The sequence below is a fragment of the Gymnodraco acuticeps genome, unplaced genomic scaffold (genome assembly GCF_902827175.1).
Source record: "Gymnodraco acuticeps unplaced genomic scaffold, fGymAcu1.1, whole genome shotgun sequence".
Taxonomy (NCBI): Eukaryota; Metazoa; Chordata; class Actinopteri; order Perciformes; family Bathydraconidae; genus Gymnodraco; species Gymnodraco acuticeps.
The window spans coordinates 73,538-97,870 of NW_022991207.1; the positions used below are offsets into that span (position 1 = coordinate 73,538).

Sequence of the window (24,333 nt, forward strand, 5' to 3'; positions counted from 1 at the left end):
TCGCTACTTTCACTATATTTGGATGAGAATACTTTTCTACTTTCACTTGAGGAACATTTTGAATACAGGACTTTTACTGAAACAGAGTATTCCTACACTCTGGTACTTCTACTTTTACTCAAGTACAAGATCTGAGTACTTCTACTTTTACTACAAGATCTGAGTACTTCTACTTTTACTACAAGATCTGAGTACTTCTACTTTTACTCAAGAACAAGATCTGAGTACTTCTACTTTTACTCAAGTACAAGATCTGAGTACTTCTACTTTCACTCAAGTACAAGATCTGAGTACTTCTACTTTCACTCAAGAACAAGATCTGAGTACTTCTACTTTTACTCAAGTACAAGATCTGAGTACTTCTACTTTTACTACAAGATCTGAGTACTTCTACTTTTACTCAAGTACCAGATCTGAGTACTTCTCCACCTCTGCACAAAGCAGCTTAACCTCCAGCCATGACCCCGCAGAGACTCTTCCTCTTTCCCAAAAACAGTGTCTCTCTTTTGGGGAACAGCTGGTCACATGCAGCTCCAGCACACAGTGTCAAATCACAGCCATTTAAAAAACCATCCTGTGATTTACTACGGCCTCTTGTCCTCATACACACTAACAAACTCTCACACACATATATTAACATGGATGAGACAGTGGAAGCTAATGCTGGCTGTTTCCGCTAACGCGTCAAACTAGCATGGTCTCAGCTAGCCTAATGAAAACACATCAAAGTAAATCCCCAACACCTGTCTTTAAACACGTGGTTATCTTGTTACCTGAATGCAGAGTGAATATATTGATCCCCGGGTCGGGCACGTTGACTGCGGCCGTCCTGCCCGGCGGTGTCCCGGTGATACTGTCCGGTTCTCGGGGTCTCCTCCCCCGGTTCCCCTTCCCTTGGTGCGGCTGGGACGCGTGGGGCTGCGGCGGCTGCAGTCCTCCGGTCGATGTGCTCTCACCGACCCGTCCGACCTGCTGTCCCATCCCGGTAGTGAAGCGAGCAAACCCCCCCTGCACACCTCTGGTTCACATTCCCCTCAGAGCTGGAGCGGCCTGGCCCGAATAGTCTTCCTCTCTCCCCCCTCCTCTCCGCTCTTCTCCACGGAGCTTGCTAGCCTGTGTTAGCTCCGTGGGCTAGTCTCTGTTAGCTCCGTGTGCTAGCCTGTGTTAGCTCAGTGGGCTAGTCTCTGTTAGCTCGGCGGGCTAGTCTGTGTTAGCTCAGTGGGCTAGCCCGTTAGCATCTCTCGGTGAAACCCACCCACCCTGCCTTTTAACAATAAAATCACAACCCCCTGCGGGTGACAGCGGCTGTGTTTCTCCCTGTGGTCCAGACGGTATCCGAGCTGATATTACCGGTACCTGGCGAACGATATTCGGCCAATTGTGGAGCTTTTTCAGGCTCTTTTTGCCGCTGTCCGGCCGCTCCGCGCCCCCTCTGACGCCGCCATCTTTACCGCAGAACAGAATATGTGTTCCAGGAGGCGGGGGTTCGGGTCCCTGTCACCGGGATCCGGGACTCTACCGGGTCCCAACGAGCACCGGAGCACCGGGTCCATCAGGACCGAAGTGATCCAGGCAAAGTTAAGGGGAACAAATGCTCCAAAAAAGCTTTGAAAATCACTTTTTAGACAGAAAAACGTTCCTTATAGATAGATATTTATATGTTAATGTCGTTTTTGGGAGAAGGGATTAAATAAGTGTACGCTTCTTCCCACCCCTTTTCGGACGTGTAATTAAGTAGATCTGTTTAATGTTTATATATAATTTAGAATCAGTAAGATTTTTGTATATCAATTTGCCACTGCTTAATTTTGTCAATAAAGCTCCAATGTATTTTTTGTAATATATATTCTGCATTATAAAACTGTATAGCGTGTATAAATGTGTGTAATATGTTATTAATATAGCAGAAATGTGTGAAAGTCCTTCATTAAGCACTGTGACTGTATTCTGACTGACTTGTAAAACATACCCCAATAAGTCAAATCCTAGTGATTTATTAACCGAGGTGGTCCCTGCGCACTTTGGGGGAAATGCCCCCAAAAAGCTTTAAAAAACACTTTAAAAAAAGAAAAACGAGCCTTGATATGAAGTAATAAAACTGTATAGCATGTATACATGTGTGCAATATGTTTATTCATATAACAGAAGTGTGTGAAAGTCCCTCTTATGATTACATTTTCCCACAGGCCAACAACAGCTTCAAAAGAAAACCAAACATGCCCTGTTGTCTCAAGAAAGAAAGTGCAGAAGGAAGCATCCATTGAACTCAGTGCTGCTCTGTGATGCTAGTTCAGATACTTGGCATCTCATCTTGGGTGCAAGGTCATCAATGTTTGGGCTCAGGCTCTGAGCTGAGGAGACCCTCAGGATGGAGGAAGGTGTGTGTGCAATATACCGGAGGGCCAGATCTAATAGGAATTAGAAATTATCCTGCGGGCCGAAATTAGATCCACCAAGGGCCTGATTTGGCCCCCGGGCCTCGAGTTTGACACATGTGGTCTAAAACATCTAATTAAAAACTGTATCAATACCATTAAGTTGGCACAATGACCATTATATACAACATGTATAATACAAAACAAGTTAAGGCAACATATTCCATTTTTTATTCTTGAGTTCTTACACTTTGTCGAGTCTTTACAAAATGTATCAGACACTTTTCAAACTGATTCATAATGAGTTCACAGGACACATATATGACAGAATATAAATAAATCATTTCAATAAACAGGTTGGCTCTTTTAAGTTTTTCCCTGAATCTCAATTTCAAGATAAAGGGACTTGTCAGGAGTTACTTAGTAGTACAGGGTAGCCCAATCATTCTGTTATCTGTACATATACAAACAAGTAGCTGGTAGTTGTTTGGTAATATATTATGATGACTCTGGGGAAGCCTCTCCGTGAGCAGAGGCATCAAAGTAAAGCTTTACTGCAGCGCCACCTTGTGGTCACCGTTTTTGAAAGTGCAGAGTTATTTCTTAATTGTGCATCTCATCATTCACACATGTAAACACATTATCTTTCGCTCTCCCTGCTGTGTCAGTATTTTAGTGACATCAACTGTGCATTACCTTTGAGACGTACTCACAAGACAGCATGACCTAATGATCACAAGCATTCCTTTAGTTCCACATGGAAACGAGTGTTATGATTGAAACAAAACCCTGTCGGACTGCATGTGCTGAATATCTCAATACAATCTGAAGCTCTCAGTGCAAGTATCCTATTTAAGTTCAATTGCAGTATTAAATGATTGTGCTTCACCTGCACACAAGTCCCCAAAACAGAACATCTTTCAGATTAAAAGGGAATTATCTCTGAAGCTAAATTCATGTTCAAACCAGTTCAATGAAAAATATCGGGATGATTACAAATACATTCAGCTGTCAGACTTCATGAACTTAACTCCGCATAGTTTCCATCTCCATTTAGTTTCCATCTCCATTATACAATCATGTCCCAACCTTTTCAAACTCACCTTCCTTTTCCTTTTCAGACAAATCTTCTGCAGTCTCTCATGAATTTAAACAACACCAAACAGCGGCCGTTCTTATCCAAAATAAATCTATTTGGCGGTGAAAATAAATAACATTCTCAACATACTGAACGTTATCTGTAATACAGGAGTAACTGCACACGGTGAGCGAGGTTTGTATTTCCTGTTAGCATCATATTGGCACAAGGAGAGGTTTCACAGCTGATCGAGGCGAACATAAAGGAAATGCATCTGGAAATCAAATACAAGCTCACATGTGATTAAATGTGAGCGTGTCAGTGTGTTGGGATGATTTTGAAGACATAAAACAGGAGAGTAAGGCATCGCTGTGACTTTGCTGCTGGAGTAAAGAACATGTTGGCACATTATTGATCTCTTCCACACGTTCATACACAGACACATGACCCGGGGCGCAGAGCAACATGACTCAGGGTGCCTCTGAGGTTACAGGGGGCGCAGCAGCAGCAGGTTTACATGAGCAATAGTGGCAACAGCAATGAGAAATAGCATTGATGGTCCCAATGAACAGATTATGGCCTTTGTTATGCTTTGAAACCAAGCAAGTGAGAACATGTCAAGTTAAAAGTGTAATCCTGAAATATCTCATATAGTCCAAAGTGGACTGTGGCAAAGAAAAGCACAACAGCTTCAAAACTGTGATACAAATAGGATTTGATCCAGCTCATGGTTTGAAATGGCAAACATTGAAAGGCAAAAGTATTAAAACCATGTACTAAATCATCACCATGGTCCCATCAGATACTCTGGGAAGAGAATATTTACTGTGCTTGAAAACTAGTATCACATCATGTGACTTTGTGACCTGGAGAACATTTCAGCTGCAACATCAGCTCGTTGATAAGCTTGGGATATGAGATGTTTGTAGCCATTCGTGGTGAAGGATCTGTGCTATTGGTTGCATTATGTTTGACCCAACATTTCTACAGGCAGAATATGAATCTATTTTCACATGAATATTCTAGCCCTTTATTTTTATACCACGAGCTGCAAAATGATCGCCTAACCCCACTGCACAGGCGGGTACTTGTTTAGACCTGGGCAGGCTCTGTTTCGCCGTGGTCCCTTTGCACCTGCGGCATTGTTTGGGGCGACGAGGACTGCTGCTCCGGGGCGAGGGCGGCGGGAGTACGCTAGTGTCCACGTCCCCATCTGACCGGTTGCTACGGTCTGTAGTAGATGCAGTGGTGCTGGCGTTTAGTGATGGTTGCTTTAACCATTTTCGTATAAATGATTATCCACAGATGTGTGTCACTGCTGTGGAAGCACTTTGGAAATGATGCAAGCGCAGCGGAGCAGGTCACCTGACGATCTGTTTTGTATTCTATTATTGTTGTTCGCTCCCTTCTCTTTTTTGAATAGAGGGTGGATAACATTCAACTGGGGGTGCAATGCATGTCTGTGCACCCCCGTAGAACCGGGCCTGCACAGACACATGTAAATTAAACTGGAGAGAACAGACAGTAAGACAGAGGCAGTGAACACGTGGATCACAGCCAATCAGAGTCCAGCATCTCTGTGACAGCTCCACGAGCGAGGCTTCAACAACTCCAAGAATGAAGGCTGAAAAAAATACAAAAAATCACATGAAACTCAATTTGTGTCCAGGCTCGAGGTTGGCAAAGCTAACACTCATATTCAGCTGTTCATGTTCTATTGTTGTTTGGTTCAGGGATATAACTGGTTCTTAGAACAGCAACTTACTATATAAACAAGTCCTTGGACATCGACACATATCGAGGCTACTGATTGGATGATTGGTACAGCTGTGGTTATGCAGGGACAGTTGGAGCATGGACTAACTAGTAAATGGTAATAACACAATGTCATTTTCATCGTCTGTTTTGCAGGGTGGTTGATGTAGACGAATGATTTTAATACAATATTGTCCCTCAATGTCGTAAGATGTTATTGAACACATTTGAAATTCTGTACAAGGAATTTGTTAAAATACGGTAAAGAAATGCTGTTAAATTCAACATGGCCGACTTCCTGTTGGGTTTAGGGACACGCTCCGATATAGTTTTTTGTTCTTCTCCATGTGTTACATATACCCACCAAATGTCATACACGTAGGACACTTGTACACATACAGTACGTGCTGCGTTTATGCCCTCAGATCTGTGATTGTTTGGAGGGAAAAAATAATTTCTACAGTTTCATGACGTCCTGAGACCCAACTTTGTCTCTGCTCTCCCCAATAAGGAGCATCTGAGAGTTTAGGTCAGGGGGGGTCAAACTCAATTTCATCGCGGGCCACATCAGCATTATGGTTGCACTGAAAGGGACCGGTTGTAACTAAGACTATATAAAAATACATATATAATATTTAACCGTTGTGTTGTGTTCGAAAGCTGTTACCGTTCATGGCGTTCGCGGGTACATTTTGACCCATGATTTATTTCAGTCCAAAACACACCGAATCTATGTGATGACTATCATCCAATATTGTTTTAACTACATCATAACTAACTTATAATGCTTTCATAACCGTACAATCCTGTTGTCATTTAATGTTATGGCCCAAAACACATCACACCACACATTGCACACGTGCATAATGTTTTCAGGTTCAAGTGTTAATATTCTTTGAGAAAGGTGGAGTTCCCGTGGGGGGGGGGGGGGGAGGGAGGGGGGGGGGGGGGGCAGAGGGAGGGGAGACCAGGTGCATGTTGCGAAAAATGATTGTTACAGTTGAAGATGAATCTTGATTGGACCAAATTGACCCCGAGTCACCCACAACAATTCTGCTGGGTCTCCCCAGACCCCAACACCAAATGATACACTTTTTTTTTTAGAGACCTTCAGATCTGGCAAACATTTTCAAAATCAGTTTTGTAGTGTTTAGCTGTTGTGGAGGATTTTTTTTTTGATTTTGATATACTTTATTAATCCTCATGGGGAAATTGTTTCTCTGCATTTGACCCATCCAGTGTTAGGAGCAGTGTGCTGCCATTTTGAACGGCGCCCGGGGAGCAGTGTGGGGAACACTTGCTCAGGGACACCTCGGTAGCACTTGGTCTTGCCAGGACTTGAACTGGTGACCTTCCAGTTGCCAAGCCAAGTCGCTATCGACTTCGCCACCACCGCCTTCAATATGAAGCCTTGTTCCGATACAAAGTTATTATATCATTTGAACTTGAAACGGGTCACGGGAGACCCGATCGCAACATAAGGGTTAAGATATAAAATAATGTATTATATATTACATGATTGCCTCTGCATTGGATTATTATCAGGTAGGGTAATAACTTCATAAATAACTACGTCTGAAAGCAGAAGTCTCTTCAGTGAGAATGTCACAAAATGATTTTTTTTTGGGTCAAATTCTGAGAAAAATGCCACATTTTGAAGCAAAAAATTCACGTTTTGAGAAAAAAAAGTAAATCCTGAGAAAAAAGTCAAATTATAAGAAAAAAGGCACATTTTGAAGATAAAAAGTCAAATTCTGGTTTAAAGTGTTAAAGTGCTCCTGCAGGTGTTACCTCCGTCAGAGGGCAGTACTGCTGGGCGTACCACTCCTGAGAGTAGAGGCAGAGGATGACCCCCTGACCGAGGAACAGAGACGTCCACATGATCACGTTCCAGATGGGACCTTTCCTCCGGTCGTGCAGGATGAAGTTGAACATCACTGCGAGAGAGAGCGAGTATATTACCGTATTGACCCGAATATAAGATGGGTTTCTTTCGTCAACTTATATTCGGGTTCTAAATCAAATCAAATCAAGTTTTATTTATATAGCACATTTATAAACGATCTCTGGTGGAGCCAAAGTGCTGAACATAAAATAAAAATAGCCTACAGTAGAGACACTTTACAGCAAATACAACAACACAGATTGTTCAGAATATCAGTATGAGAAAAATGACACCCTCTGTCCTTAGACCCTCTGTCCTCAGACCCTCTGTCCTCAGACCCTCTGTCCTCAGACAACTCTGTCCTCAGACCCTCTGCCCTCAGACCCTCTGTCCTTAGACCCTCTGTCCTCAGACAACTCTGTCCTTAGACCCTCTGTCCTCAGACCCTCTGTCCTCAGACCCTCCGTCTTTATAGCCTCTGTCCTCAGACCCTCTGTCCTCAGACCCTCTGTCTTCAGACCCTCTGTCCTTAGACCCTCTGTCCTCAGACCCTCTGCCCTTAGACCCTCTGTCTTCAGACCCTCTGTCCTTAGACCCTCTGTCTTCAGACCCTCTGTCCTTAGACCCTCTGTCCTCAGACCCTCTGCCCTTAGACCCTCTGTCCTCAGACCCTCCGTCTTTAGAGCCTCTGTCCTCAGACCCTCTGTCCTCAGACCCTCTATCCTCAGACCCTCTGTCCTTAGACCCTCAGATCGTACAAGGAAACACTTCCAGAGAAAACCCACAGTTTAAAGGGAACATGGGAGAAACCTCAGGGAGAGCAACAGAGGAGGGATCACTCTCCCAGGACGGACAGACGTGCAATAGATGCCGTGTGTAAATCCAAGAGATAATACATTTTACAGCATATAGACCGAATGTTAGGAAATGCATGTGTCTGTAATAAGAAGATGAATCCACGAGGATGTCAGCTCTAGACTTTTCGATGTAATTACAGTCACAACAACAGATGGCGCCAAACGAGTGTCCCCCCAAGCGACGGCACATTTGAACACAATGTGTAGTTTTCTTTATAAAAACAAGATTTGCTCCAAAAATGAGTTTTGAAAAAGAGGCGTCGTCTAATATTCGAGTCGATACGGTATTAAGATAAATGCAGAGGGACTGAGTTCGACCAGCCATTTATGGTGACTGACATGCAATGATAAGAGAGTGGAGAGAGATGAGTTGTCTCTTACTTCCGAAGCACATGAAGAGGCAGAAGAGGACGGGGTAGAAGAAGCCGAAGCAGATGGCGAGGATGTACTCGTGCACGACGGCAGAAACCGTGAACACAAACAACATGGCCGCCGGTCTGAAGCGCTTCTGAGACATCTGGAGAAACACAAGAGAGGACAGAGGAGTCATTAGGGCTCATATTTTTGCACAATTAGCAAAACATTCATAAACAATGGATCAAATATCACGGATGCTGATGACGATGACCTGAAGTTCTATTTTCATGAACAATGTACGCTAGAGGAGGACCAGGAACGTGTTGAAGCTTCTTCTCGACCCTTTTGAACATGACGGACACTATTTGAGAATTTACTTTTTATACCTTAAAAGTTTTTATTTTGTTTCTTTATTGTTATTATTAATGTTCAATAAATTAACTAATAAAAAAAACAGTACAGTCCCTTCATTAAAAACAGTAGTTAGTAGTTTTACCATACCTTTAATATTTCAGAATATGAAATTAAATAATGTTCATTAAGACAGAATTAAATACGGTTTATTGCGCTGATAACTATTTAGATAAAGTAGAAAGCGAGATTACAAATAGATGGAAGTCAGGGATCCTGATCTATTGTAATCTTTCTGGAGTAGAGCCGTCATTCTTTATAATATGTATTTGTACTCACCCACAGGATGTCGCGGTACACGTAGTAGTACAGCCAGTCGTGCACCACTACGTTCCAGGTGCGGTAGTAGTTAGCAAAAGAGGTCGAGTTCCACCAATCCTGGGAGGTGCAATCACAATTAGTCAAGTATAAGATATTAAGATAAGAAATACTTTATTGATCCCAATTTGGGAAGTGTTTGTGTTGCAGCAGCATAAAAATACAAGGCACTGTACAATAACAATTTAAACAGTAGCGTAGAGGCGAAGCCAACGCTTTAAGCCTCTGAGGATCCGCTGGGTGGAATTGACGCACAGTCCATTTATTTCCATTGACTTGCTTCTTTCAATATTCATCACACGATATTACCGTTTACACAATACCTTTGCTTTGTAATCCTGTGTGTGTGTTCTCCGTGTGTGTGTGTGTGTTCTCCGTGTGTGCTCCTTGTGTGTGTGTTCTCCTTGTGTGTGCGTTCTCCGTGTGTGTGTGTGTGCTCCTTGTGTGTGTGTTCTCTGTGTGTGTGTGTGCTCCTTGTGTGTGCGTTCTCCGTGTGTGTGTGCTCCTTGTGAGTGTGTGTGCTCCTTGTGAGTGTGTGCTCCTTGTGTGTGTGTTCTCCGTGTGTGTGTGTGTTCTCCGTGTGTGTGTGTGTTCTCCGTGTGTGAGTGTGTTCTCCGTGTGTGCTCCTTGTGTGTGTGTGCTCCTTGTGAGTGTGTTCTCCGTGTGTGTGTGTGTGTGTTCTCCGTGTGTGCTCCTTGTGTGTGTGTTCTCCGTGTGTGTGTGTGTGTGTGTGTTCTCCGTGTGTGTGTGTGTGTTCTCCGTGTGTGCTCCTTGTGAGTGTGTTCTCCGTGTGTGCTCCTTGTGAGTGTGGTCTCCGTGTGTGTGTGTGTTCTCCGTGTGTGTGTGTGTTCTCTGTGTGTGTGTGTGTGTGTTCTCCGTGTGTGCTCCTTGTGAGTGTGTTCTCCGTGTGTGCTCCTTGTGTGCTCCTTGTGTGTGTGTTCTCCGTGTGTGTGTGTGTGTGTGTGTGTGTGTGTGTGTGTGTTCTCCTTGTGTGTGTGTGCTCCTTGTGAGTGTGTTCTCCGTGTGTGTGTGTGTTCTCCTTGTGTGTGTGTGCTCCTTGTGTGTGTGTTCTCCGTGTGTGGTCAAAAACTGTATGGGCCTTCCGGCAGAACCCCTCCCCAGCACACACACAGGTTCCTCCCTTTATACCTGCAGGTAATTGGCTCCTACACGTAGAAATAAACGATCCTAAATCCAAACATCTCAATAGAAATAAAATGGCATTAAAAAAAGCAGAAAATATAAATGTTGAATTACATATTATTTACAGTAACACAATATAAAGCAGGATATATACATAAGTATGAGAGGAATGGAATATTACATATTAGATTGAATATCAATGTAAAATGTGTGAGTTTAATAATAATAGATTATATTTGTATAGCGCCTTTCAAGGCCGCTTTACAGGGGGAACAAACAAACAACTAACGGGGCAAATAATAAAGTAAAGAGTTTAAGTCCAGAAAGAGAAACTATGGAGCGGAGAGTTCTCTTCCAGCCAGAGGAGATTTGTTATAGAGAGTTATCGCAGTGGGCAGGGACGTTTTCTTGAATCAATCCTCGTATAAAGAACAACATAGACATTTAAATGAAGCTGTAGCTGGCAGAGACGGCAGGAAGTACCTTATAAAACATCCTGTCAGCGAAGCAGAGCATCTCAGCGAAAGCATTGAGCCAGCAGTGGAGAGAGAGAGAGAGAGAGAGAGAGAGAGAGAGAGAGATAGAGATAGAGATAGAGATAGAGATAGAGAGATAGATAGAGAGATAGAGAGAGAGATAGAGAGATAGAGATAGAGATAGAGAGAGAGAGATAGAGATAGAGATAGAGAGAGAGATAGAGATAGAGAGAGATAGAGAGAGATAGAGAGAGATAGAGAGAGAGAGAGAGAACTACGTTTCAAGACTCAAGGCTTTTATCTCAAGACTCAAGGCTCCTCTAACAGTGCAATATGAGAACACATCAAATAGTGCAAGAGAATGTTTTGAGATGTGCAAGTCAATAAAAATAGAATAGAAATAGTGCAAGAGAGTCTATAGACACGTGCATGGAATGATATATTAGATACATCATTTGCATGTGGATCACAGCTGTCTCTGGTTAACTGGACTTTAACTCACACTGTACATTCTACATTTATATTTAACGTATATTTTCTACTTTTGAATGTTGGTTTATTTCTATTTTGATATGTTTAAAATTGTATAATTGTTTATTTTTACTCTTTTAATTTCAACTTGTGTGCAATCTCTGATCTTATCTTTACACTGCAGGCAGAGGAGGCCCAAACCTCTCTTGTCTTGCACACATCGGACTCATATTATATGATGACTTGAAGTATGTACATTGCTTTGAGTGGTCGTAGAGACTGGTAAAGCGCTAGATATAAACATATTTACCATTAAGAGTTGTGTTTCAGGAGTGAGACCAGTTCACTTGACCACATTTAAAGGCTCCTATAAAAACGTCTCTGAGCAATAAACCAAAAGTGAGGTAGTTTGACACGGCATGAAGGTGGTTAATGAAATGTTATGTGTTGATGAATCAGAAACAGGTTTATCACCAGGCAGGTTGACACATACGAGGAATTTGACTTGGTGTCGTGGAGCATTCATAAAAATAAAACAACAATTGAAAAACACCGATAGAGAACTAAGATGGTCGGGTGTTACCGGGCAGGATGGAGTTGAAGACGCAGAGCACCATGGCTCGGAGGTCGAACAGCTGACGGCTGCTGCTGCGAAACTGAGGGATGCAGAGCCGCACGAACACGTAGTACGCATAGAACAGACAGCCCAGCACCTGAGGGAGAGGGGGGGTCCGTCATGATCATAGAGTCTGGGGTCTTTTCGGGTGCCAAATCATAGCATCCCATCACCCAAGTCCTCAAAGACCTTCACTGGCTTCCTGTCTCCCACCGCATCAATTGCAAAATGCTGGTCCTCACCTACAAAGCCCTCCACCATCTGCCCCCCCCCCCCCCCATATCTCACCAACCTTCTCACCCCACGGTCCCTCAGATCCACCGCAGCCGGTCTCCTATCCAGTCCCACATCCAAACTCCGCAGCTTTGGGGACAGAGCCTTCTCAGTGGCAGCTCCTAGGCTCTGGAGTTCCCTCCCCCAAGATCTTCGTGACTCTGAGTCCCTCACAGTCTTTCAGTCTCGCCTCAAAACCCATCTCTTCACCTCTGTCTACCCATAAGCCTAGGGCTGCTCAATTAATCGTATTTTATTCGCAATTACGATTATGGCTTGCAACGATTACGAAAACAACGTAATTCAATTTTTTTGGTATTGTTTTTTCAGTTGAATTATTCTTAAAGTTCAGGGAAATCAACTGTTAAAAACATAATGTTCAAAAAAAATGTCTCCAATAAATGGATGTTTTCAAAGTAAATGGATAATCGTTTTTAATAATCGTGATATATCAATTATTGACCCAAATAATCGAGACATAAGCCCCCCCCCCCAATGAATTTCCTGTTGACTGTCCTTGTCTGTCCACCCTCCCTTACCCTGTAAAGCAGGGCTGTCAAACTCAATTTCATCGCGGGCCACATCAGCATTAAGGTTGCACTCAAAGGGCCGGTTGTAACTTTAAGACTATATAAAAATACATATATTTAATATATATAAAATAAAGTATTAAATTACATTATTGTCTCTGCATTGGATTATTATCAGATAGGGTAATAACTTCATAATTAAAGTCTGAAAGCAGAAGTCTAGGGCAAATAATTGCAAGTCTCTTGAGTGAGCATGTCACAAAACAAGGTGCATTGTGGGAGATGTAGTTTATGGGCAACATGCTCCTGTAAAGCGGCACGTAACCGTATAATAAACGTATTATATTCTTTACAAGCTCTTGCGGGGCCGCATCAAATGAGGTTGCGTGCCGGGTTTGGCTCACGGCCTTGAGTTTGACGCCCCTGATGTAAAGCGTCCTTGAGTTCATGAAAAGCGCTATATAAATATCATTTTGTATTATTATTATTAACTTTAAAATATGAAAGAGGTACCTGAAGGAACTTTGAAGCCACGTAGCTCCACCTGATCACCGGGTTCCTGCGTTAAGAGAGAAATAAGGTTTGATCAAACACATGATCTGCTGTGAGGAGATAACATTATGAATAGTGTTACCTGGGGTATTTGTCTCTGTAGATGAGAGTGGGTGCAAACAGGAAGTAGAGATACTGAGAGACCTGAGGCACCACAGGGCCGGGGCCTATAGAGGAGAGACGAGTCATTATGTATACTTTTTAAAATGTAAGGATGTCAACGTTCCCACACCTTCTTAAACATTTGATTCAAGGACTTTCCAGGCCCAGTTCCCTTTATTTCAAGTACAATTTTGTCCTGCTATCCAGATCTGCAAAACGTTTATGTGAATTGGGAAAATAAAGAATACAGAACCAAATGACCTCCCCTTATAATTCGGACCACTCTTGTGACGTTGAATTAAGACATTGTAATCTGTAATATTATTCAATGTAAAGCCTTTTAAGTCTTTTTAGGATACTAAAGGACACACAGCCGTCTCTGAAAGGTACGTACTGTTTTTTTCTTTAGCCCAGCTCAGGACTCGTGGGACGTTCTCTCTGACGAAGGAGTGGGCTTTCATCATCAGACGCACCTGCAGTTTCACAAATAATAAAACAGAACTGCTGTTACAGACGGATCATGTATTTATTATATCTTGCCTTTCTTTAAGTTAATAATGAAGGACTTCTGTAGTCCCTCTTGCTCATGCATCGACCTCGTGGCTGCTGTAAGAACATTGCTTTGGGACTAATACAAGCTGAGCGGCTCTTGAATATCTCGGCTAAACACCTTCTCTTCACCAACAAATGTAAATACAGGTTGATTGGATAAAATAGGTGAAAATAGAAACTGACGAAGACGCTGTAAACATACTTTTTATACTGAACTAAATAACAATCTTTAAGCCTTTTGACATCATGCGTATTTATCATTTATCAAACTTTTAGTGCTTTTAGATCAGTCAAGTGAGCAATAACAGTTTCTAACATGACAACAGTAGTAATATTATACTATTAATACTAAAAAATACTTTAATACACATTCCTAGTGAATATAAGCATAGCACAATTTAAAGGTCTCATGTCATGGCCATTTCTACTGATCATATTTCCATTGTTGAGGTCTACTAGAATAGATTTACATTGTTCCAAAATCTCATTGGTTTGCGAGACACAGCTAAACCAGCCCGAACGCACACACACACACACACCCGCAGCCTGGCTGGGAGTTTGTGTGTGTGCTCACACACCGACTCACAGCCTCGCCGCAGCCCGCCGTCTCAGGGAGGAGAAATCGGCGGAGCTGCAGCTGAGAAAAGATTTTGTGTGTGTGTGTGTGTGTGTGTGTGTGTGTGTGTGTGTGTGTGTGTGTGTGTGTGTGTGTGTGTGTGTGTGTGTGTGTGTGTGTGTGTGAGGAAGCGGCTCCGCAGACGTAATGTAACGGCTCCACGGATTGGTCTATTTTGACCAATCCACGGAGGGGTCGTCGTTACGTCGCTTGGTTCCCGGAAGAAACAAATGGAAAAAGAGCACAGACAGGTCTTCTCTGTGTTAGAGGTTTACTCGCTACAGGGTGCACTTTGAGGGTTTGTGACTCTGCAGACCGTTTACATGCAGAACAACCTTCATAACACACGAGGGGACGGGTAACAACCAGAAAAGCATGACATGGGACCTTTAAAGTCATTAATCAAGAATAACTTAGTAGCCATTTAACATTAAACTGCACACAATTAACTGCAATAGAACGTAAGACTGCATTACATACAGACGATGATAAGTCAATCAAGTAATCACATTTTATTTATTTAGCCCAATATCACAAATCACAGATCAGTCAGGGAGCTATAAAAAAACTCCCAAAGAACATTTTTAAAAACCTCAGAGTACAATCCCTCTCCCAGCAGATGGACAGTCTGACATCTCTCTTCTCACCTGCTCCAGGATGACGATGAAGCAGGAGGCGGGGGGAAGCTGTTGGTCAGAACCACAAACGTCGGCAGGAAGCCAACAGCCAGCGCCTGGAAGAGCAGGAACACCGAGCCGAACAGGAAGCTGCAGAACTGAGGGTGAGACCCCCTCTGGGTCTGAGCCCACAGGTGGAACAGACTGTAGGGAACCAGCAGAACCGATAGGAACATGCAGATCCACGTGCACACCACCAGGGGGAGCTGTCCGAACGCATACACCAGCAGCTCAAAGTGCAGCACCAGCCTGAGGCGGAGGAGGGGGGGGATGCATTTTGTTTCAATGTTTTCATTTTTGTAAAGCACTTTGAATGACATTAACCCATTAAACCCCCCCGTCCTTAACCATTTGCAAATCTACCTTTTACTTCCTTTGCCTCCTGAAATGTAAATCCTAAACATATGTCTCTGTTAAACTCATACAAGACAAACAATGTAACCGAGTAAAAGGCAATCAGAGTATGTTTTAAATGATTATCTGATCATTTGAGATCAAGACATTACACACAGCAGACTTTACCTGCCTTCATCGATGAAATCCACCACCAGCGTGCTGAGGATGAAGAGGATGAGCAGAGCGATGAACATGTGGTCCTGATGTGGTTCACCTCAAACAGCTCGCTGAGGACACACAGAAGCATGTGATCAGAATCTGAGCAGATACACTGAGAACATGAGGGAGCCCTTGAGATGCTGCCTTCAGGGTCCACAACAAAAAACCTACTACTCGTTAAGCAGTATTTACATTGTTACCTACTTTTGATACATGCTCTGACAGAATAACTTTATGCTGCTGAAAAAACCCAATAAACAAAGTTAAACATTTTAAGAGGAAACAAACAAACAATGTTTTAAGTATCTAGAATAGAATTTGAAGGCTGCGATGTCTTTGCAACTCCACAATTCTAAATATTTTGCTGTAACGATGTACACTTCCCCGCTGTGGGACTATAGAGAGGCGAAGTCCCTCCCTTCCCTCCATCGGACCTTATTTCTGAAAAGTATGCATTGAAGTCAATGGAGAGAGAGAGATTATCTTTTGATCCCGTTTGAATTGTGCCACGAATCACACACATGATGTTTGTCCATTTAAAAGATCATTTTGCAAGTCAAAAAAATAAGAATATGTCGTAAAACTGTGACACTTTGTTAGTGTGAAACTCCCGTTTCGCTCCACACACCCAGACGGCCGTCACGTTGAACATTTCACTTCTTTCTCTCAGAACGAGGCGGAAAGTATTAAAAGAGGTGGAAATCACTCCAAGTCTGGGCACGTTGAGAGCTGTGCATACACACAAGGAGAGCTAGTCGGTTCCGTGAGAGCCAGCATGCGGGACCGGGACTCTGGGATTTGTAGTCTTTCTAGTTGCGTATTTTTCATAGTCTTTTATTTCAACAGTTTTACGACAAACTGTGACTTTTTTGACATGAAAATTATGTTTTAAGATTGACAAACATCATATGTCTAATTCGTGGCACAATTCAAACGGGATCGAGAGATAATCTTTCTCTCTCCATCGACTTCAATACAAACTTTTTCAGAAATAATGGGGTGGAAGTAGATGGGCGGGACTTCGCCTCTCTATAAAGGATTTCTGATTCTGGTTCAGACCTGTGTTAGTTGCAATGCAAATACATAATTGCCACATGTGTTAAAGGCGAATTCAAACTTGCACAAACCTTAAAGGATCTTTTCTGAAAATGCTATGCGTACTTAATTTGAGTCTGTGAAATAGATCATTTTGGAACAATCTAACACTGTCATATACTTACTGATGGTTTATTCATTGCCAGTTTTGTGTTTAGCTTTGTTAAGCCTGCTATAATCTTGTGTTCATCTTCCTTCTTTTCCCTAACTGTTCATGTATTTTAAGTTGTTGTTGAATGGGAGCACATTCCTCCTTGCAAGGAGCCTTTCACAAGATTAAATAAGTAGTGAAAGCGCCTGTAGCTGATCACCACAAAGACCCAACAGTGCTTCTACTCCTCTGTCTCCTCTGTCTCCATTATATATATTTATCTCAGATCACAGACTTACTCTAAGAGGGACCGGCGACTGACGAACTGCTTCCCCTCACCATGAGGAGGCCGGAAATACCTGAAGGGAAACACACAGTAGATACACTTTAGGAAAATGTGAGAAGTAGAAAGTACAGGTATTTGAGTTTAACATGTAAGAAGTAGAAAGTACAGGTATTTGTGTTCAACATGTAAGAAGTAGAAAGTACAGGTATTTGAGTTCAACATGTAAGAAGTAGAAAGTACAGGTATTTCAGTTCAACATGTAAGAAGTAGAAAGTACAGGTATTTGTGTTCAACATGTAAGAAGTAGAAAGTACAGGTATTTGAGTTCAACATGTAAGAAGTAGAAAGTACAGGTATTTGAGTTCAACATGTGAGAAGTAGAAAGTACAGGTATTTGAGTTCAACATGTAAGAAGTAGAAAGTACAGGTATTTGGGTTCAACATGTGAGAAGTAGAAAGTACAGGTATTTGAGTTCAACATGTAAGAAGTAGAAAGCACAGGTATTTGTGTTCAACATGTGAGAAGTAGAAAGTACAGGTATTTGAGTTCAACATGTGAGAAGTAGAAAGTACAGGTATTTGTGTTCAACATGTAAGAAGTAGAAAGTACAGGTATTTGAGTTCAACATGTGAGAAGTAGAAAGTACAGGTATTTGTGTTCAACATGTGAGAAGTAGAAAGTACAGGTATTTGGGTTCAACATGTAAGAAGTAGAAAGTACAGGTATTTGAGTTCAACATGTAAGAAGTAGAAAGTACAGGTATTTGTGTTCAACATGTGAGAAGTAGAAAGTACAGGTATTTGGGTTCAACATGTAAGAAGTAGAAAGTACAGATATTTGTGTTCAACATGTGAGAAGTAGAAAGTACAGGTATTTGAGTTCAACATGTGAGAAGTAGAAAGTACAGGTATTTGAGTTCAACATGTAAGAAGTAGAAAGTACAGGTATTTGAGTTCAACATGAGAGAAGTAGAAAGTACAGGTATTTGTGTTCAACATGTGAGAAGTAGAAAGTACAGGTATTTGAGTTCAACATGTGAGAAGTAGAAAGTACAGGTATTTGTGTTCAACATGTAAGAAGTAGAAAGTACAGGTATTTGAGTTCAACATGTGAGAAGTAGAAAGTACAGGTATTTGTGTTCAACATGTGAGAAGTAGAAAGTACAGGTATTTGGGTTCAACATGTGAGAAGTAGAAAGTACAGGTATTTGAGTTCAACATGTAAGAAGTAGAAAGTACAGGTATTTGGGTTCAACATGTAAGAAGTAGAAAGTACAGGTATTTGAGTTCAACATGTGAGAAGTAGAAAGTACAGGTATTTGAGTTCAACATGTAAGAAGTAGAAAGTACAGGTATTTGAGTTCAACATGTAAGAAGTAGAAAGTACAGGTATTTGAGTTCAACATGTAAGAAGTAGAAAGTACAGGTATTTGGGTTCAACATGTAAGAAGTAGAAAGTACAGTTATTTGAGTTCAACATGTGAGAAGTAGAAAGTACAGGTATTTGAGTTCAACATGTAAGAAGTACAAAGTACAGGTATTTGTGTTCAACATGTAAGAAGTAGAAAGTACAGGTATTTGTGTTCAACATGTGAGAAGTAGAAAGTACAGGTATTTGAGTTCAACATGTAAGAAGTAGAAAGTACAGGTATTTGTGTTCAACGTGTAAGAAGTAGAAAGTACAGGTATTTGAGTTCAACATGTAAGAAGTAGAAAGTACAGGTATTTGAGTTCAACATGTAAGAAGTAGAAAGTACAGGTATTTGAGTTCAACATGTAAGAAGTAGAAAGTACAGGTATTTGTGTTCAACATGTAAGAAGTAGAAAGTACAGGTATTTGAGTTTAACATTTAAGAAGTAGAAAGTACAGGTATTTGTGTTCAACATGTAAGAAGTAGAAAGTACAGGTATTTGTGTTCAACATGTGAGAAGTAGAAAGTACAGGTATTTGAGTTCAACATGTAAGAAGTAGAAAGTACAGGCATTTGAGTTCAACATGTGAGAAGTAGAAAGTACAGGTATTTGAGTTCAACATGTGAGAAGTAGAAAGTACAGGTATTTGAGTTCAACATGTAAGAAGTAGAAAGTACAGGTATTTGAGTTCAACATGTAAGAAGTAGAAAGTACAGGTATTTGAGTTCAACATGTGAGAAGTAGAAAGTACAGGTATTTGAGTTCAACATGTAAGAAGTAGAAAGTACAGGTATTTGAGTTCAACATGTGAGAAGTAGAAAGTACAGGTATTTGGGTTCAACATATAAGAAGTAGAAAGTACAGGTATTTGGGTTCAACATGTAAGAAGTAGAAAGTACAGGTATTTGGGTTCAACATGTAAGAAGTAGAAAGTACAGGTATTTGGGTTCAACATGTAAGAAGTAGAAAGTACAGGTATTTGAGTTCAACATGTGAGAAGTAGAAAGTACAGGTATTTGGGTTCAACATGTAAGAAGTAGAAAGTACAGGTATTTGGGTTCAACATGTGAGAAGTAGAAAGTACAGGTATTTGTGTTCAACATGTAAGAAGTAGAAAGTACAGGTATTTGTGTTCAACATGTAAGAAGTAGAAAGTACAGGTATTTGTGTTCAACATGTGAGAAGTAGAAAGTACAGGTATTTGAGTTCAACATGTGAGAAGTAGAAAGTACAGGTATTTGTGTTCAACATGTAAGAAGTAGAAAGTACAGGTATTTGAGTTCAACATGTGAGAAGTAGAAAGTACAGGTATTTGTGTTCAACATGTAAGAAGTAGAAAGTACAGGTATTTGTGTTCAACATGTAAGAAGTAGAAAGTACAGGTATTTGTGTTCAACATGTAAGAAGTAGAAAGTACAGGTATTTGTGTTCAACATGTAAGAAGTAGAAAGTACAGGTATTTGAGTTCAACATGTAAGAAGTAGAAAGTACAGGTATTTGAGTTCAACATGTGAGAAGTAGAAAGTACAGGTATTTGTGTTCAACATGTGAGAAGTAGAAAGTACAGGTATTTGAGTTCAACATGTAAGAAGTAGAAAGTACAGGTATTTGAGTTCAACATGTGAGAAGTAGAAAGTACAGGTATTTGTGTTCAACATGTGAGAAGTAGAAAGTACAGGTATTTGAGTTCAACATGTGAGAAGTAGAAAGTACAGGTATTTGTGTTAGAAATGTAAGAAGTCAAAGTAATAAGTAGTGGAGTAAAGTACTGATACCAGAAACATGTACTGAAATACAGTAACAAAGTATTTGTACTCCACTACTTCCCACCTCTGCAGGGTGGAAGGAGAGCAAAGGCACCTGAGTTTGCTCCTCTCCTTGTCGGACAGCGGGGGGGAGAAGGAGGCGGGAAGAGGAGCAGACTCCAGGCTGGACGACTCCTCCATCAGACTGTCCATGAAGTCGTTCACGTGGTCGTCCAACTGATGCATCAGGTTGCTCTTCAGGTGCTGAGGAACACAGCAGAGCAGAAGCAGGTATCATTCATAGTCTGTCATAATACAGTGGAATATATAAGTGTTGAATGTGAGAAGGAACATAGCTATAGATTCCATTTTGAGAGATTTCAAGAGACAGGATTTGACATGAGTTTCCTTGAACACGGGCCAAATAATGCATGTCTTCAAGGGAGATGTTTTTATGGCCATTTAGTAAAAAACATTAAATTGTCATGAACAATTTGATTTCAATGTAATAATATATTTTAATTTCAACACTCATTCTGAGAGAATCAATATCATGATTCAGCTCAAATCAAGTAAGGATATAGTTTGATAAAAAGCACTTAAATAACGTCTATCCGATTGAAATTAAGACCCCTTTAAATCATAAACAAACTTAGGCATTAGAAGTATTCAGATCCTGTCAAAAAACAGGTATGAAATATAACCCTGGCACTTTCATCCAAGTTTAGTGTTTGAAATAAGCCACTTTAGGCAGCTTTATCTAATAATAATGCATTTCTAAAGATTAACTTAGTGGAACAACTGCTTGAGGTAAAAAAACAAACAGATAAATCGTCCATAATATTATAGAAAAGAAAATCCTTAACTTTAATCATACGTGTAAAATAACTTTGTCTACAACAGTAGTTATACACATACCACTTCAATCTCATTAGTATGCATAGAAAGTGACAGGTCACACCTCTAAGCCCCGCCCCCTTCCGCCGGAAGTCCCGCCTCCATAAGCCCCGCCCCCTCCATAAGCCCCTGTATACAGCAGTATTGACTGTAACTTACAAATACTTGCAAATAACATGAAATATACAACCATATATTTTAAAAGTAATGTCTCAGCTCTAAAGAGCAAGGTCCCGCCACCTAACCACTTCCTGTGCCCCTGTATACAGCAGTATTGACTGTAACTTACAAATACTTGCAAATAACAAGAAATATACAACCATATATTTGTAAAAGTACTGTCAATCTCACTAACTCTCTCTCGCTCTCTGCTATTCTCTGCCGTGAAAAGTTTGATGAACAGTCAAGACAGGTGTGGGGACCATAAAACCCCCCGACATCCTCTGCGGGACAAATGGTGGGGCGATGGGGAGGGGACACACACACACACACACACACACCCACACACACACACACACACACACACACACACACACACACACACACACACACCCCCCACCACTCACCCCTCATCCGTTAGGGTTAGATAAATAAGAGCCATTCGTCTTTCTCACTCTTCAATATTTTCTCAAGTCGAGAGAAATGGCCAAGAGACGTCTTGATATGGGTGTAATCTGCGAGACACCGCCACCTAGTCACTTCCTGTGCGCCTGTATACAGCAGTATTGACTGCAACTTACAAATACTTGCAAATAACATGAAATATACAACCATATATTTTAAAAGTAATGTCTCAGCTCTAAAGAGCAAGGTCCCGCCACCTAACCACTTCCTGTGCCCCTGTATACAGCAGTATTGACTGTAACTTACAAATACTTGCAAATAACAAGGAGAAAATAAAATGCTGCCCCTACGGTTTTACAAAATAATAATTTTATAATGAATCACATATGCATAGGATCAATGTCCCTGCCACCTAGTCACTTCCTGTGCGCCTGTATACAGCAGTATTGACTGTAACTTACACATACTTGCAAATAACAAGAAATATACAACCATATATTTTTAAAAGTACTGTCAATCTCACTAACTCTCTCTCTCTGCTATTCTCTGCCGTGAAAAGTTTGGTGAAACAGTCTGAAGACAAGCTAGGACACGTCATAAACCCCCCCGACATCCTCTGCAGGCAAATGGTAGGGCGATGGGGAGGGGGGAACACACACACACACACACATTTAAATTCAGAGGATGAAAAAGCAGAAAACATAACTTGTTTTGTAAAACGGTCAGCACGTCAGTTTCAAGAAAGACGTTTGCATACATAAAAAAGTGTATCTTACAGTTCCTTTTGTGAGAGAATTACACACAAATCTGCAGAGTGTCACTAAAAAGTTGTAACACAGGGACTGACATTCTGTATGGGGTTTCACACGGACACAAAGTCTACTTCATTATCTACTTTGTCAGCTTTTATACACAAAAGTGTATCTTTCAGTAACTTTCTCAGAGAATTTAAGCATAAATCTGTCAAAGATTCTTAACGAAATCTACTTCATTATCTACTTTTCAGCTTTTATACACAAAAGTGTATCCTTCAGTAACTTTCTCAGAGAATTTAAGCACGTCAGTTTCAAGAAAGACGACAATAATTAGTAGTTAGACATTTTGGAGAAATGTTCTCTGTCGTTCTTAATGCAAAAACAAATCATCTCTACTCCCTTTGGGTGAAGTCCAGGAATGTTCTCGGGGGGGGGGAGTGGACACTTGCTGTTACATGGCATAAAGCTTCTGCAGTGTGCCAATAAATGTATAGTTTCCCTAAAGCTCCATACATTTACACATATTGACTAATGACTCAGCACATGAGGGGTAAATACAAAACAAATCTAAATATCACCAATTATTCCAGAATGTGACTAGAATAGAGTCTAGAGAATGGACCCAGGCTTTGTCTTCAGCCATCAACTAAATAGGGGCGTGCTTTTTTTTTTTTAATCACCAGTATGTTACTCACCATTGAAGACAGTGTTGAGGGGGCAAGCAAAGTGTACTCAGCGGCAGATTGCATGGAAGCAGAAAGGCCTGGCTCAGACACCATGTCTCCAAAGGTTGACGGGGAACTTCCAACCAGTTCCATCACCTGTTTAGCTTGAGGGAATTTAAACACCATTAAAAATATGGATTACAGAAAAACAATATATGTAGTAAATCGGGTAATCATTCATAAGGGGAAAATGTGCAAGTCTAACCTGAGTCTGGCATGAGCACTTGATCAATAAGGTGGATGACAATGTCCTTCTTGAGCACCATCTTGATGCCATTGACTGTTAAACTCTCGCCATCACAGCCTTGAAATCAAAGTAACGCTTCTAAAAACATATATTTTAGAAAAGTAATGTTAGTCATGTCAAGTTATCAAGACTGCTGTGTTTCATCGAAACAGTGTACAGAGCAGAAAGGGGAACATTTGTCGCCACATTAACATACCGACTCCTCTATCAGTTTTTGCATACATAAAAAGTGTATCTTACAGTTCCTTTTGTGAGAGAATTACACACAAATCTGCAGAGTGTCACTAAAAAGTTTTACACAGGGACTGACATTCTGTATGAGGGTTTCACACCTGAGCTGCTGGGGGGAGGGCGTTGAAAAGGAGGTGAGTATGTTTTGGCTCTCTGGTGTGTTAAGAGTCACAGTCTTAAAGAAAAATCTGGTCAGAAAAAGTACTTAACTTTCTACCAGTTGTAAATTGTCTTACATATAAAAAAAGTAAGAGACTTACTGTTTCCTTTGTGAGAGAATTACACATAAATCTGCAGAGTGTCTGTAAAAAGTCTCAAAATCACAAACTGCAGACGCCTCAAGGAGAGACTTGAAAAGATCCATGCCGAGTGGGGGGAGAAGAAGAAGACTAATAACCAGCAGTTGACTGAAGCCAGGGACTTTTTTCTTTAAAGTAAAATAAAAATGGGAAACTACTATGCAAAACGCTCTGTATATATTGATCAGAATGTAGTCAATACCCTTTTAATAAGTGTGGTGATGAGGACGATTGAAAACAGAATGAGTAGTGACCCCTGTGTAAACAGAATGGCTGAAGTTTGTAAACTAGAAGACATTTTGGCTATCGTGCGTTCTGGCAGTACTATCCCCGGTCATTGGGAAACGATTGTAAACGAAACATTTAAAGTGGTCCTGGAATCTTCA

At 41.1% G+C, this 24,333-nt stretch overlaps 2 protein-coding genes across 3 annotated transcripts in view; both read right to left on the reverse strand.

Annotated features, from left to right (window-relative positions):
* The window catches only part of abl2 (c-abl oncogene 2, non-receptor tyrosine kinase), a 67,596-nt gene extending 66,146 nt beyond the window's left edge, over positions 1 to 1,450 (reverse strand). For both annotated transcript variants that reach the window (XM_034238598.1, XM_034238597.1), the window contains exon 1: positions 774 to 1,450. In XM_034238598.1, coding sequence (XP_034094489.1) covers positions 774 to 981 — 208 coding nt within the window. In that variant the 5' untranslated portion in view covers positions 982 to 1,450. The remainder of the gene's footprint in view (positions 1 to 773) is intronic.
* Positions 1,451 to 5,014: 3,564 nt separating this feature from the next.
* On the reverse strand, positions 5,015 to 20,487 carry soat1 (sterol O-acyltransferase 1). Its single transcript, XM_034238596.1, is given in 15 exon segments — positions 5,015 to 5,077; positions 7,000 to 7,145; positions 8,332 to 8,467; positions 8,998 to 9,096; positions 10,663 to 10,757; positions 11,707 to 11,839; positions 13,059 to 13,104; positions 13,180 to 13,264; positions 13,594 to 13,672; positions 15,015 to 15,043; positions 15,046 to 15,293; positions 15,567 to 15,639; positions 15,642 to 15,667; positions 17,085 to 17,144; positions 20,345 to 20,487. Coding segments are annotated over 15 exon segments (1,449 nt in total). The 5' UTR covers positions 20,476 to 20,487.
* Between the last annotated feature and the right edge of the window lie 3,846 nt (positions 20,488 to 24,333).